The following is a 17,370-nucleotide window of genomic DNA, read 5'->3' on the forward strand; positions in this document are numbered from 1 at the left end:
AAAACTTGTCGTAAAGCAATTGTAATTACTACACGCTTCAAGTAATGTACTATGAGTAATATACGGGTGGTTGATTCTGTGGCTTATTGTAATATCTGATTACTAAGTATACTCACCTTGAAATGCTGTACAACAGAATAAATTTACAACTATATACAGCAGGCGCACTTTTGACGTAATTAAATAGAGATCAAATTGAAATCGTTTTACAACAATTAGTACGAGCCACTGTCCCTTAAACAAACACTTGTACATAATAGGTGCTACAGACCGTCCTCTTTGTCGAGGCTGTTTTAAGGCCGAAGAAACGGCCTCTTACGTAATCCTGGAATGCGTAGAAGTGGCAACACAACTTACAGAATTTCTCGGAATGCTTCGTGAAGCCTGTGAAGACACAAGGAAGCTTCTGCGAGGAGATTAGTTGGCTACATTAGTAATCTCATCTCTACACGCACAACGACCTAGGTGAGAGGCTAAATGCGGAGAATAGAGTCCAATAAAAAATACTGCAATGCGAATCTGGAAGTCGGGATTTGACTTTACCCCTATTAACAAACAAATAGGTGTGAAAACAAATCTGGTCAAGACTAATAAAAAAGTCTAATGTCAATTTATATTTCACGCTGTCTCTGCAGTGAAAGAAGCTCTTCTTTACCACAATGAAATCGTATGACCGTGCCCACCAAGCAATATAGGAATGTTAAATAGGACATCGTGAGGAACGCAACTTCGACCCGACGTCGACAGTAATTCTTCTGCAGTATCAGTCATAACGGTATATTAATATTACTAAAAATAATAATAACCCAGGACCATTCACAGCGTCATCTAGTCCCAGTCTAAGTAGATATTCTTATGGGTACCTGATAACTCATAGAAATACTTGGATACTCTTTTGTAAATCTATACATATTATACATAGAGAACACCCAGACCAATAGAAACAATCATATTCATAAGAACAAACGTTTGTACCATGGAAGGAATCAAATCCGCGACCTTCGGAAGTAAGGTGGTATGTACTGCATCAATAGTTTATCTTTACAAAAAAGTTTTAAGTATATCTTCTCTCTCTCTGTAAAAAGATAATGTTCAACACTTATAATCACTCCTGGCAATGAAATGTAATGAGTAATTTGAACTTTAAAATAAAGAAAAACCGCCACCGCAATATTTACCAGCGACTATTGTTTTCAATGGGGTGGTCTGTGTCTGCGGTGTGTCTATTTTTGATGCGATAGCTCGTAAACTTTTGTTATTCACGTGGGAATTTACTCGATAGCTGTGGTCGGTGTTACTTTTATGGTGTTTTTTTAAGCGCAACCCTTAAACCTTGTGGAAGGTGAGTTTAAATGCGGTCTTATTACTTTACATACACTTTTATACCTATTTTTGATTAAAGTGATCACCTGAGTTGTAACCGTCTTCTATAGAACAATTATAATTATATTGATATCTCAGGGCAATTCACACAGCGCCATCTAGTCTCAAGTTAAATAGAGCTTGTGTTATGTACTACACAACTGATACAACTATTTTTTTTCCATTTAGAAATATTCCAATCAGTAACCTGAACTATAAATAGATGATGTGTTCAATATATGACAAATAGAGTGCTGCTTCCAATAGAGCAGCCCCGCATTTTATTATGTCACTACTGTCTGACTATCTCAGTCAAATATATCAGATATAAATATTTAGATAACTTTTTATTATGTAAATACGTTATATGAACCATGGACATCACGTTATCATGTATATATGTGGCACTCTTCATGCGTTGCCATTCCTCATAACTAGTGATTTCACTGCTCTACCTCGTCTAGCGGTTTAGTCGATGGTGGCGGGTTCTATTCCTCGCACGATATATTTGTATTCATGAATATGATTTCTTGCATTAGTTTGGTTCTGTGTGTCTTATGCATGTTTTTATATATAAACAAATGTATGTATTTAAAACAGTTGTCTAGTACTCATAATATAAGCTCTTGTTAGCTTGGATGTAGATTGTATTGCATGAATGGTCCAAGGATATTATGATCATCATTATTAACATAAATAGCCATGTATTTTATTACTATTTCTCTTGCATTCACCATTATTCGATAGAACAATAGAAATCATACGTCCATCGCGTTGTAGCTAGCCGTTTCCTTAAACAATGTCTATTTATATATCAGAGAAAGCTTTCGACTCATTGTCACTAGCATACAATTGTTCCGTCATATATACTGACAATATTCAATGGTGAAAACTAGTAACGACTTTACTTCAATACTTTTATAACTGTATACATTTATATGGATATTTAATAATAATATTTCTGTGAATCTCAATGAGGTGCGTGAGTATAATCGTTGTAAATAATTATAAAACACGAAATTTGTCAATTAAATTATAAGCATTACATAGTTCAAATTCAATTCAAATTCAAAAATCATTTATTCATGTAGGACATTTTAGCCGCTTATGAACGTCAAATTTTTACATTATAATTTTATTTTTTTCCCTACCGTCCTTGTTAGTATAAAACAAAGTCGCGGTCGCTGTGTGTCCGTCCCTAAGTATGCTTAAATCTTTAAAACTACACAACGGATTTTGAAGCGGTTTTTTTAATAGATAGAGTGATTCAAGAGGAAGGTTTATATGTATAATACATGTACACCCGTGCAAAGCCGGGGTGGGTAGCTAGTTATATATATTTATTAAAATGTCGATACTATTAGCGGTGTAAAAAAATATTGAAGAAAAGAAAACAAATGACAATCGTTATCTAGAAAACAGAGCGTTCTATATATATTTAAATATTATGAAATAAATAAATGAAGTGGTTTTAATACCTCTTTTTGTTGGAGTTTCCAACAATATTAATACGCGATGTAACAACTTTGCAGCTTTTTTATGAAATTTGCGCGGACTAAGGGGTATGAAATTTCGTACACTTATTGTTTATACAGAGAAGGAGCACTGAGTACTAATATATTTTTCAAATTATGCTTACATAATATAGTAAATCACACATCATCTAGACCTAACCTACGCATGCGTTATGAGTACTAGACAACAGATATAAATACACAGATTTACATATTTCTTTATAAAATTACACAATTACTGGGGTTTCTATGTGGATTATGTATGTATACACAATACACACAAAACACCCAGACCAATAGAGATGCTGACAATCGTACTCAGAAATACAACTGTTTGTACTGTGAGAGGAAACCTAACCGCGACCATCGGAAGTAAGGCGGTGTGCTAAAATGCTGGACCACCGAGACCGTCAATGAATAATATTTATGTATATAACTACCATGTTTCCGTTTCGAGACAATTCGACTTCATGAGGAAGTCTCTTCATAGTAAATACGGCGCGTCTGTATAAGTCACTGACTCTGTTTCATTTCTGAAGTCGGTACTATTGTAATAAGAATAATTTTTATTATATTAATAATACAAAATAAAATCAACACTTTTTTTTCTTAATTAGTTAAAAATGTTTTATTATACGTATAAATTACGTTCTTTGGCAAAAGCTGGCATACTAAATTAATTAATGTCATGACTGATGTAACAAAGTAATTTACAGTATATTTATAAAAACACTTTTTTTTTCTTAAAATGGTGACAACCCTATACATATCGACCACCTTTGATTACATAAAAAAAGAAACTCTTGTCATTACAAGACATAAAAATGGAGAGGGAGACGTAAACATTTTATACGTATCCCTCTAGTATAGTACTCGCATGGTCATAAATAAATATGTATTAAGCCTGACATTGACGATGAATAAAAATGGACGCCATTCAGGTAGACGATTACGAATGTAGCATTCGGACTTGACCAGAGTGGGTGAAAACAGTGCGATTAGAAAAAAGAAATCGCCAACCTTTGGCATAAGAAGAATTGGCAAATACGGTAGTTGAGAGGGGAAGGAAATTGTTAGTAATATGGACTCATGACCCCATTACTCAGGTTGACCTCCCCTGGAACCCTTCGTGATGGGTTAACTGACCTGAACTCATATTTATCTTATCATCCTCCACTGGTGCCCCGCCAGCCTAAATCATTAACGCGCGCAGGTGCGCCATTCCATTATAATCCATACAAAAAAACCGTAGTTGAAAAAAAAGTAATAGTATTTTTAATTAGTGAATAACATTTGTAGTAAACATAAATAATTTCAACTAAATCGGATTCTCACCTCATAAAATTAACATTTCCGTATTGTTTCCCGCGTGTATAAGCTACGGCAACCGTTTACCATCAGATGGGCCATATGGGCTGCTTGTTTGCCGACGTAGTATAAAAAATACATGCCTTTTTTCAAATTTATATCCAATTATAATTATCATTTATTTTAATTCGGATTACATCCATATTGTGTTAGTAAAAACTATACTATACTATATACATATAGAGAGATACATGTAATTTATATATCTGTGTCCACGTCCAGAAGCACTGGGTCCACAATGCAACGATATCCAGTACCTCTGGAGCTGACAATCAGGTATACTCTCAACAGTTGTTAGGATGCTGTTTATACTCTCCCGAATTCTAGACATCAGTGATGCAGCTCTATTACGCAAACATCTCTGATGCGCTACAGTACCGAGGGAGCCCCAACAACATCCTAAACCCATTATTATACTGTACACGAAGAGCGTTGTGTGCCAATAATCTTCAAGTCTATATCCAATAAAAAAATAATAATCCAAATACATTGTAAAACTTATTATTATTTCACATGATGTACGTTTGTTTGTCATTCATCGTCAATGCGGTTCTTTAGAAAACACCTCGGCAGCCAGACTGCGTTTATAAAGTGAAATGGTAAAACATAATAGCAACTATGATTTACGGCGCAATTCCTCAGTTGAAACAGCACCGTATATTTTGCGATATTATTTATAATATTAGTAAGAATCAAAAATAGCTGTTTTCATTTCGCTTGGAATAAAGATCGAAAATAAACCATGACATTGAATCATAATTTAGTTTTTATATATATTGAAGGATGGAATGTGACAGTAAAAATATAGTGACTTATTCTACCAGAATGGGAATGAGGATAGCCCTCATACTGCCTTTACAATATTATGCAATAGTCGTATCATTTAGCTATTCATTTCTACATAAGAAGGTTATCACTCACCATCTGCTTCCGTTCCGATCCATTTCAATCGGGGATCAAAATTACGACGGCCTGATCCCAAAGTTCAGACTCCTATCGGTGCCCTCAGACAAAATTCAGTATCCAGGCAGAAGTTGACCTTTAGTCGCTCCATAAGTCCTTCCGCAGATTTGGAGTGCCCTCTGCACTCTCTCCTATCATTCGGTAAAACTGTAAAGGTATTTGCAACTAAAAACAGAAAAAAAATTCGCTATCAGATGAACGACAGCTTATTTACATTACACCATTAAAAAAATATCAAAGTATATTCTTACCCTAAAAGACATTCCTATATCCAGCCATTTACGTAATCCAACGAATAATCTTAAAGTACCGATCATTTCTAAGTCCCTACAAGGCATAGGTCAGACACCGTGGTGAATACTAAATGATATCTTACGAAATGTGCCAAGAATTTTGTTAAACAAAGCGCGTCATTATTTCCTAGAGATTCGGCGACTTCAAAGCTCTTAATAATTGCAATTTCAACCACAGCGCGTATGCGGGTTATTGGCGAAACTAATGTGCAAGCATATACTATGATATTATATATTTGTTTTGATCTATATATACCTAAATAAATTGAAATTTTTACGTATAATAAGGTCATGGAATTGTGACACGGCTAAAATTTTCTGTTTTTCTATTTCTGTGTACATTCTACAACGCATAGCAAAAATATTGACGTTAGTAATCTCAATTTTTCTTAGCAATTACAAATCCATCGGGGCTGATATTTATGTATTTCATTTTTTATATCTTTTTACATCATTTTAATGGTACTTGTTACATTATTGATTAATTTTTGTAGCAGAGAAACACATCTCATTCAATGGTCTTACAAAACATAGATTTACATACATTACACGTAAATGGCTGGATGAATTATGGTGAAATTTTCAGAATGTTATCTTATATATAAAATTCTCGTGTCACAGTTTTCGTTCCCATACTCCTTCGAAACGGCTTGACCGATTCTCATGAAATTTTGTGAGCGTATTGAGTAGGTCTGAGAATCGGCCAACATCTATTTTTCATCCCCCTAAATGTTAGGGGTAGTCCACCCCTAATTTTTTTTTTAATTTAAGGTAAAACAACGTTTGCCGGGACAACTAGTATTATATAATTTAGAAGTAAACCGCCACTTCCGATGGTCGCGGTTTCGATTACCCCGTACGCTACAAACATTTTAAGTCATGAATATGATTGTTTGTATCGGTCTAGATGTTTTCTATGTATATTATATATGTATTTACAAAAAAATATGTCTTAGTATTTATATTAGTTATCTAGTACCCATAACACAAGCTCTTCTTAGCTTTGGACTAGATGGCGTTGTGTGAAATGTCCAAGAGTATTATTATTATTTGTTTTTGTATATTTATCCATTATTCTAAAAATGAATATTAATATTTTACACGCATTTAAATTCAAATTAACATTCACCTTTCAATATCTACGGTCACCATAGTGCGCACTGTCAACTTTCTTTATCGTAAATTATTTTAAACAAAGGTAGATTACTTGCCGACACAGATTTTACGACAGTAAATTTCGTATAATCTTTTTTTTTCGTATAAACTCGGCGTTTAAAAGTATCTTAATCTCTAAATAATCTTTGGAATATAAAATACAGTTCACAGAAATCTTTTATGTTTACAAACTGTAACACATGATGGTCCGAATAATTTAAAATTTATTTCCACAAAAACACGACAACCATTCGAATTAAAAACTTGGTCTGTGGTAGGTGTATAGGAAATATTTAATAATTCTAATTTATACTTTTATTATCACTTATGAATAATTCCTCACATATATTTGACAGTTGACTGATTCTCTCTATTGAGATAGATCCGCCATTGCAACGCAATTCCACCAATAAAAATTGTATTACATTTTTATTGCTGGAGGTGGAATTGAAATTGTAATACATTCCGTATTGTACTCTTTTTTTTTTAATGTTCGCACTTTGTTAAACGATTGTATAAATATGTAATTTGTGTATGCAATATTTGTGTTTCACTCGTCCCTGTCCACATATCTATTAAATAGTTATAAACATTCCGACTTGGTAAACTTGAGTATTTGAATCTTTATTTTAAATTTTTATAAATTTAATGCACAAATATTTGTTTCATTTTTACCAAGAGAGCCGGGGCTGACACTCCTAAACAATAGTTATGGAGACGTGGAGTGGAGACCAGTTTACCTATCATATTTATTGTATGTGTATTTTTATAAATTATATATTTATTTAAAAAACTCTAACTACATTTTTGAACCAATAAATTTTAATTCCATTTCATAAATACAATTAAATGTTACTATTACACAAATATTTGATACTGTGACTGAGAAAGTAATTGCTGCAAAGAAAGCTATGTTAACGGCTGCAGAAATCGGGCCGTCAGAATGATTATCGTTTTTAGGTCAGATGGACCATTCCACCAGCAGTTATATCTAGATACAAATTAATTGTTGAACATAAACTCTATTGGTATAGGTACTAATAGTACAACTAGGGCTACTGCTTCCACAGATAGCTTAGTGTGTTTATGTATATTGCGATATGATTATTAATGCGAAATGGATTCTCAGGCTAGGAATTTTAGGAATTTTCGTAATCGTTAATCTATATAATAGAGAAATCAGAACTTGACCATATCTTTCAGTCAGAACCCGATTATATCCTAGAATATGACTGAGTTGTAATTTCCCACAAAATAGATAAACGACAAGATAAGTTAGTGTTTAGAAAATGTATTTTGCAAAGAGCAAAGAGCGTACTGATCAAAGAAACATCACGTTTTTATTTTAATGATACCTGACAATGACAAGTATTTACCGCTGTAAATATATTACATAATATATAATTATATACGTAATACGTAAAATTAAGAAAGTTACAGAATATTACAACGTGTCATTTGTTATTCTTGCGTTCTCGATACAGTGATAATATTGTGAGTATAGTTTGCCTAGATGAGTGTAGTGAGACGAACAAATGTCGAGACGAATGTCTGCCTATAATTTATCATCTATCCGCTGATCTTCAATTTACCCGTGAACATGGCTACTGCAACAATGCCGTAATATCAGGAACTTAATAGTTATAATTACAACGTGGTAAAATCCTGTTATATACTTATTTAACGTGTTAGAATAGGTGCTTTTAAACTTTCAAGAGATTTGTATATTGATTGAAATTTACTTAATTTGTATACTATAATATTATTAGATTTCTTAATTAAAAGAAAAAGATTTCTTTCTTTAATAAACTAATAGATTTATTTCTTAAATAATAATAAGTTGATTAATATAAATTAAGTATTTTTTTTATTCATTAGCTAACCAACATCAACAGTAACACAATGACACATTACAATATATTTAATATACTAAGCGCAACCTTAATCACAAGCAACTACGATATTTATATAACAAATTTGTGTTTACAATTAACAAAACATATGTATGTCTTTAGAATTTTACTTTTCAGAATACAATTATTTTATTATCATGAAATATTAATAATTCAATTTCTTTTGTTTCAGGTGACATCGTTGTGAGTCGATGACCTACCGGATTCGATAATAGTCACAACATTACACCTCTATACACAGTGTTGCCACTTTATAATAAGTTCGTAATCATTAGTAGAGTTGTGAAAATGACATAATAGTGTGTATCAGTGATTTTGTGCGCATTCAGTTCAGTTTTTTTATAAATATTTTGTAATAGTTCAGAATCCGTAATAAAAAATAGTGAAAATGGAGGCTTTAGAGAGGAGAGGGATATACTTCATAGCAGTACTAGTCATCTTTTGCAGTCAACGTAAGTATAATAAATAAATTAGTAACTTTATATAATTTACACTAGGGCACGTTTTTAATTGATGATGATGGAATGATCCTAACGCTAACGTTAAGCGCTGGCGGGACCAGTGAAGGAAGATAGAATAAGCATAAAGTCAGTCAGTCATAACCCATCTTGATGAATTCTCCAGGCAACAACCACTACCGGGTAACACGTGGAGACGACCTGATATTGTATATTGTCAACCACTAGTTCTAATGATTAACATTTCCATTCCGAAGAACAATAATAATATATTTATATCAGTCGTACCCTTCAAGCAGAGCTATCTTGGGACTAGATGGCGCTGTGTGAGTTGTCCTCAGGGGCCGTTCAAGTATTACGTAAACAAATATATTACAATTATTTACCCCCACCCCCGTCAGCAAAAGTAAGCAAGCCCCCCCCCATACTTACGTAAACATTTTCTGTTAATGTATATCCCCTCCGATCGATCCCCCGTCCAATTGAAACGGGGATCGAAATTACGACGGCCTGAGCCGAGGTTCGAACCCTAGTGGTGCCCTCAGACTAAAGTCGTATCCGTCAGTTAGGAGTTGGCCTTCAGCCGCTCCATAAGTCCTTCCGCGGGTTTGGAGTGTCATCTGCACTCGCACCTAACGTCCGGTGAAGCTGTTAAGGCCAGCTACGGCCAACAGCATTAGAGTAGTTCGAAAAAAAAATGTATTTTTTAGCAGAGACAATGTGAAGGTTGGCATTCCTGTAAAAAAGTAAATAACTACCGATGACGTAATCATATATACTCCCCTACCCCCCTTGTCATCCAAAATAAGCAAAGCAAAGACCCTGGCCCCTCATAGTGCTTACGTAATACTTGAACGGCCCCTCACTCATTATAATTATTAATATTGTTATTTGACATATTTGACTTACTTGTATTGGGATTTTGTAACGAACGAAACGAACCCGTGATCATTGTAAAGTAATGCAATATGCTAAACCACTGTACCACTGACTTCGTCTCAATAATAATTGAAATTATAGCATGTTCTCACTAATTGTGTCCGACAGCATTTATTATGAAATTTATTACCTAGTTCATAAGAACTGTTATTACGTAACATAACAGAATACAGATGGTATTTGATATTAATTGATTGATTCAATTAAATATTTTTTATCATAATTAATCATAAACATTTGTCTAATATACATTAATGTCTCTCTGGTCGCGGATTTGATTCCTCGCACGGTACAAACATTTGTATTCATGAGTATGATTGTTTGTATTTAAGTATATCTATCAATTGCCTAATACCTATAACACAAGCTCTGTTTAGTTTGGTACTACATGTTAATCTAGAGTTATTATTATTATTTAAGTCCTTTTTCAATTACCTTCATATTGAAAATATTCTGAAATCGAAAAACATATTTGAAAAAAAAAACATTTTCTAAATCAATAATTCAAAATCAAGCATTTAAAACAACTGTGCAATACAATAGAAGTAAATTCCAAAATCATATGGAATAATGATATTTGATGTATAACTCTACATTTACGATGAGTAAACTATAATTACTGACTTTGTAGTACTAGTCTTCTTTGACTAGTACCTTATAATTTTGTGAAATATCTTTACACAGTAAAATAAAGTTGCCGCCGGTGTGTATTCGCTTATATGTTTTATATTATACCCAACGGATTTTAATGCAATTTTCAGCAATACATGGAGTGATAGAACACTACGAGAAATTCAAAGATTTATAACGCAGCCGTGCGAAACCTGGACGGATCGCTAGTATGTTATAAATAAGACAAAATATTCAATTTGTAATTCAAAATTGGGAAATATGTTGTAGTGGCACTTATTCATTTTTCGTATCGAATTTTCCGATTGTCTGTCAACGTAACTACGAAAGTTTAGCACATAAAGTGCGCGATTTACCACATCTCAGCATCTCGTCAGATTTTACGAGCTCGTCTGTATTTTATTGCCAACTTATAACCCATTGAAAGTAACAGCTCCCAGACTTTCCTTGTTTTTTTTTCTGAATACAACGGTATATATAAAACAAGATTTTTAAAGAGATTGTATTTACACTTTCTCTGTATTTGCTTTCTTTAAAACGCAATCTTTAAATTATAAATCTAATATTATAAATGCGAAGGTAGTTGATCAGACAGATGGTCTGTTTGTTTGTTATCTTTTTACAATTAAACGGCTGAACCGATGATAATGAAATTTGACGTGAAGATATATTGTATCCCGGACATAAGCTGCTGTCTATATCAAATATGTTTGTAAAATGTACTCACAGTATGGATAGTCCATACTGCGAGTACATAGGGTAGTACCCTAGTATCACAGATAAGATAATATTTACCTAGTATTATAAAACCGACCCTTAATGTTGTGAAGGAAGGTTTCCAAGAACAAAAGTTATTTGACTCTTTACCCAAAAATTTAAGGACAATACATAATTGGAAAACATTTTGAGGGCAGGTTGTATTATTTTCTGTTGGCACAGTCTTTTTATAGTGTTGATGAATTTATTAGTAACAAAAATTGTATAATTTTAACATAATCTAAATTGACACTGAATTAATTAATTCTTTTAAAAAATGTGCAGACGGACTTACGGGAAAAGTTAGTAACTATATATAACAAGCTGTTACATGGGACTTAGTTTACATTCTTAAAGATAAAAAAAAAACTTATTTATATCTATACATATAAATAAAATTGGAGTGTCTGTTTGTAATATTGAAATAACCGTTTTTTACTACATGTATATGAATAAATACGGTACATACACCAAAATAACATTTTTTTCAATTTTTGTCTTGTCCGTTTGTTTGTTCGGGCTAATCTCTGAAATGGTTGGACCGATTTTGACAGGACATTATTTGGCAGATAGCTGATGTAAAAGGAGTAACTTAGGTTACTTATATTTTAGAAAAATAAAGTTAAATTCTACGCGGACGAAGTCGCGGGAACAGCTAGTAATTAATATGATTATAGGACAGATTAAAAATATTGTAAATAAAGATTTATACAAGGATGTCACGAGTGTTTGTTAACGAATTAAAAACAGCACAAGATGCAACCCACGGCCGACTGTCCGCTTTTTTGGGATGAACTTGACCTTGAAATATAACTAGTTTGCATATCTCTGAAGCGGTTCCCCTACTTGTGACCTTTTACGGCTGACGCCACGTTGGGAACTGGCACTTTTGTTTGTCTGAACGTTTTGACTTAATAATTGTATAAAGGACCAATAATAAAACAATGTGTCATGATAAAGATAATCGGTAAAAATATTCCTATTCCTATATTACTTCCGATGGTCGCGGGTTCGATTCTTTGCATGGCACAAACATTTGAATTCTTAAGTATGATTGTTTGCATCGGTCTGGGTATTTTCTATGTATATTATATATGCATTTACAGAAACGAGAAAATAGTATGTATTTATTTGTATCAGTTGTCTAGTACCCATAACACAAGCTTGGGACTGGATGGCGCAGTGTGAATTCTTCTGGAATATTATTATATAGTAATAGTTATTACATGAATAACATCTACTGCAAGTTTCTTTATTATTTATTTATCTTATATTATTTCATACGGCATTTTTTTAAATTGTTTTTAAAAAGTACATTCACACTCGAGGATATTGCTGAAAATTATTACATATTGTATTCCTTGAGTGATTCTCCACACTGAGCTATGAACCATGTTTTATTGCTGTAGCATACACATGCAGGTTTACCCATAATCTATTGGATTGGTTTAAATAATCTTTATTGCATAACATTTGTAATTACGGCTATTACTGTACCTATACTAAGATACAAATAAAAAGTCTTATCTATATATATTAATAAATAAACGATAAATAATGAAGAGCTCCGGACTTTGTTATTATATACACGCTACTCGCCCCGGCTTCGCACGGGGTACATGTATTATATATATAAACCTTCCACTTGAATCACTATCTACTAAAAAAATCCGTCGTGTAGTTTTAAAGATTTCAGCATACATAGGGACGGACAGACAGCGACAGCGACTTTGTTTTATACTATGTAATGTTATAAAATAAAATAACACAGTCCGGAACTGTGTAAAGTGTAATAAATTATAAAATATCATTTTTTTAAGAAATAAAAAATAATTTATACGACCTAATAAACATATATAATAAACAATGTAGTGTAATTTATTTCAATGCAATGTTAATTGATAAAATTTCACTTTAACCTTTTTAAAATTCTAAATAATATTTTGTATGAACTTAATTTCATGAACCCTAACAATTTTCAATACGATAATTCTTTATCAACATTAGTAAATGTCATACTAATTCTACTTTATTTATGACACTTATCGTCTAATACTGGTGAACTATATTCTAAATCTTGTTTCTATGTCATCACATTATTTTGTTATCAAAATTTCAAATGCTTTAACTAAGTATCTATACTTGTGAAGTTGTAGAAAATAATATTAGGACCTACTTTTAATTTCTACTTAGATTTTGAAAATTATTTTCGTATTACATAGCCCATTTATCGAGGAATTATATAATGTATATAACATCACGCTCCGACCAATAGGAGCTTTGCTGCAGTTAAATATGTGTCTACACACAATAATTCTGTCAACATTTGAGACCTTGAGTCTCCATATTTTAAGCTCAGTGTAAAACAGTTCACTTTCCAACTCTGAATAGTTAGTAGTAATAAGCCATGTAGCACACTACTAAATAAACTTACTAATGTACAATTAGTAGTACAATTATTTCACCGATATACTCACTACCTAGAAATACTAAATAATGTTACAGTGGTGAGGTGATAATATATACTTATAAAAAATTACTTAATTTGTATACAACAATATACCTAATTAACTTTCTTAATTCTTAACTATATATACTTGTGAAGTTGTAGAAGATTATTTTGGAATCTAGTTAACCTTTCGATTTTTTTCGAAATTTCCTTTAGTGTTACATACCCTATTTATCAAGGAATGATATAGGCTATATAACATCACGCTACGACCAATGGAGCCGAGCTTTATTGAAAATTGTTGCAAAACGGGAAAGTTACGTTGATGCAGGCAAAATTACGTTTGCCAGTTAGTGTATTAAAAAAGATATAACATAAGTGGCAAACAATCATAAATTAGTCTTTTTAATTAATATAAAAAAATATCTCAGTTCGTATATCATTTACAGTGATTGAGTGACGACCTCAGTGGTCTAGCGGTGTAGCACACCGCTTTATACCGATGGTCGCGGGTTCGATTCCTCGCACGGCACAAATATTTGTATTCATGAGTATGATTGTTTGTATCGGTCTGGGTGTATGTATGTATTTACAAAAAAAATATCTATGTATTTGTATCAGTTATCTTAGTACCCATAGCACAAGCTTTAGCTAGCTTAACTTGGGTCTAGATGACGCTGTGTGAATTGTCCTGAGATTATTATTATTATAGCGATATTCTGTTACTTTGACTCATAACATGATATTTCCTTTACAGAACAATATAAAAATAACTGAATTCGTTGTATATATATAATTTATAGTAATTATTGTGTTGCTCTGTCTTTTTGATGCATAAAATGATATTTCTTTCACAGACATAGCAGTGGAAGGCCACCGTAACTCAACCAAGATGTCATACGTGTGCCCCCCGCAGTTCATCAGGCTCGGGCACAGCTGTTACTTCTTCAGCGAGAATAAGGCCACCTGGCAGAATGCGCTTTTTGCGTGCAAGGTACATACTAAATATATACTTATAAAGCTGTTAAAAGTATTTGTTGGCCATTGTGACAAATTCACAAGGAATCAATTCCGATTTTTACTAGGGGAGAGAAATCTGACATATGTGCATAGTGCACTAGCAAGGGGATGCTCGTTACTAACAACACTCTCCCTTCTCTGTATGTAAAGAAAGAAAATTGTTTATTTGGTACACTGAAAATAATTTTTAAAATTTAATTTTCATTTTTATATTAATAATTACAGTACCAAATAGGTCTCCGCTCAGCATATGTCGTGACGGGGTGCCAGGACGCTGATTTTCAGCGGATACCTTCATATATAATAAAATAATACACATACATACATAAATCTAGGCGGATAACACAGAGTAGACATTTACGACATACAAACATATACCATGTATGTGTATTAACATTATGTGTTTAGGATATAATTTTCATACAATTTGTTGTGAAATATGACTCAACAAATAGGCTAAAGAAAGATGTATAAAAATAAAGTAATTAACATTGTGAATATTTTCAATACATGTCAGTCCCATTGTTCAACCTCACCAGTGAACAAACAATTTAATAATTTATTTATTAACAATTTAATAATTTATTTATTAACTAGCTACTCGCCCCGGCTTCGCACGGGTATACAGTATTATATGTATAATCTATATCTATTATAAAAAACCGCTTCAAAATCCGTTGCGTAGTCTTAAAGATTTAAGCATACATATGGATAGACAGCGACAGCGACTTTGTTTTATACTATGTAATGATGATAAAGTAATAGATGTACATTGTATAATCCGATTCTTTAATTATTATTGTTGATTGAGTTATCAACAACAGATGGTGATTAACAAAAAATAAATAAACATACAAGTCCCGGGCTACACTAGTTACAAATAAGAGTATATGTACATAATATTGAACACTATATGATATGTCCAAGAGTTTATTTATTACATTATTTATGCACAATCAGTAAGAACAATCTCTGAATTCTTTCATATGTGCATATGCTGCCCATAAATCTCCATTCGTGAACTTTAAATATGACGCCGAGCGTTTATTAAATTCGGGCTTAATACCAGTAGGTAATAATTGCACAACAGCACGTAATATAATAACTCAGTTCAATGGAGTCACCTGTCAAGCTTCATTCGGATTTATTGAAGCTGTAATACTAAAGTGGAGTGTCCTTCAGTCCGGTCCAGGCCAGTGTTACCAGATTGGAGATTTCCCCCAAATTACGATGGAGATTTTATGGCTATGGGTTTAAAATTTGAGTGAATAATTTTGATGTGATGGGAAAGATTGAATTCATAGTATTTTCGTAAACGAACATGACAAGATAATGGCGGCCTAAATAAAAAAAAAAAAGCATTAGTATCACAAGTGGATTAAAAATTATAGCATGTAATATAATAACTCAGTTCAATGAAGTCACCTGTCAGGCTTTATTCTGATTTATTGAAGCTGTAATACTAAAGTGGAGTGTCCTTCAGTCCGGTCCGGGTCAGTGTTACCAGATTAGGGGTTTTCCCTCAAATTATAGTGGAGATTTTGTGACCATAGGTTTAAATTTTGAGGGTATAAATGTCTCACACATATGCATTTAGGAAGTGGTATATTAGGGAAAATTCCTAGAATTTTGGTAAACGAACACAAGAAGTGGCGACCTAAACTAAATAAAGATCATTAGTATCACATATGAAAGCAACCACAACTAATATAGGTATATAACTTATTTATTAGGGGGCCAAAACTAATATCGTCAGTATACATAACTTCTTTATTAGGGAGATTTTTCCACAAAACTTACCTATTAAGTTACATTTTATAAAAGTTGTATAAAAATGTGATAGGAATGCCAGATCATCTGGCAACACTGTCCTGGGCGACCGTAGCTCGGGTTATCTAGTTATGAATTACATTTCTGGCCTTGTGTGTAATTATTGTTGCATCATGTTATATCATCAATGAATATGTTTAACGATTCCGAGAAATTATACGAATTGATTCATTATATGCATGTTACACTATGAATATGGTATTTAGAGTACTATGTCATTAAAATGAGTATACGTTTAGTATTAACATAAATGAGTCTGTATTTACTTTAACAAGTATCCGTAAAGCATTTCATACTATTATAGTAACTAAATAAATGGGATAAGGAAGAAGCAGATGATGATGGTAACTATTATAGTTACCATAATAGATAATGGTATATATTATTTTTTGATAGCCCCCCAAAGTGACACACTAAGGGTTGGTATAAAAAACCACCCCCAAAAATATAGTTCACGTTTTTTACAGTTTCTAATATTACAAACTTCTTAAAAAAATATATTATAATTAATTTATAGTCATATATGATTTCATTTTCATTAAGATATCTTGAAGGGGTTTCACTCCCATTATTCCCTTACTATAGAGATTAGGGTTGTGATATTGAGTATATAGAAAATAACATACAAAGGATGAATATTTAGGCATGAACCCTTCATCAGACACGAGTGCACTTAACCTAGCAGGATCCTTCGTCACGAGGTGCTAACTGACCTTATCT

At 32.6% G+C, this 17,370-nt stretch overlaps 1 protein-coding gene across 1 annotated transcript in view; it reads left to right on the plus strand.

Annotated features, from left to right (window-relative positions):
• The window catches only part of LOC131847008 (uncharacterized), a 162,362-nt gene that overhangs the window by 86,690 nt on the left and 58,302 nt on the right, over positions 1–17,370 (plus strand). Inside the window, exons 2-3 of the mRNA XM_059196444.1 lie at positions 8,741–9,020; positions 14,658–14,794. Of these exons, the coding sequence (XP_059052427.1) occupies positions 8,957–9,020; positions 14,658–14,794 (201 nt within the window). The 5' untranslated portion in view covers positions 8,741–8,956. The remainder of the gene's footprint in view (positions 1–8,740; positions 9,021–14,657; positions 14,795–17,370) is intronic.

Source organism: Achroia grisella, unplaced genomic scaffold, assembly GCF_030625045.1.
Source record: "Achroia grisella isolate CSIRO2021 unplaced genomic scaffold, CSIRO_AGI_Agris_v1 utg515, whole genome shotgun sequence".
NCBI classification, from domain to species: Eukaryota; Metazoa; Arthropoda; class Insecta; order Lepidoptera; family Pyralidae; genus Achroia; species Achroia grisella.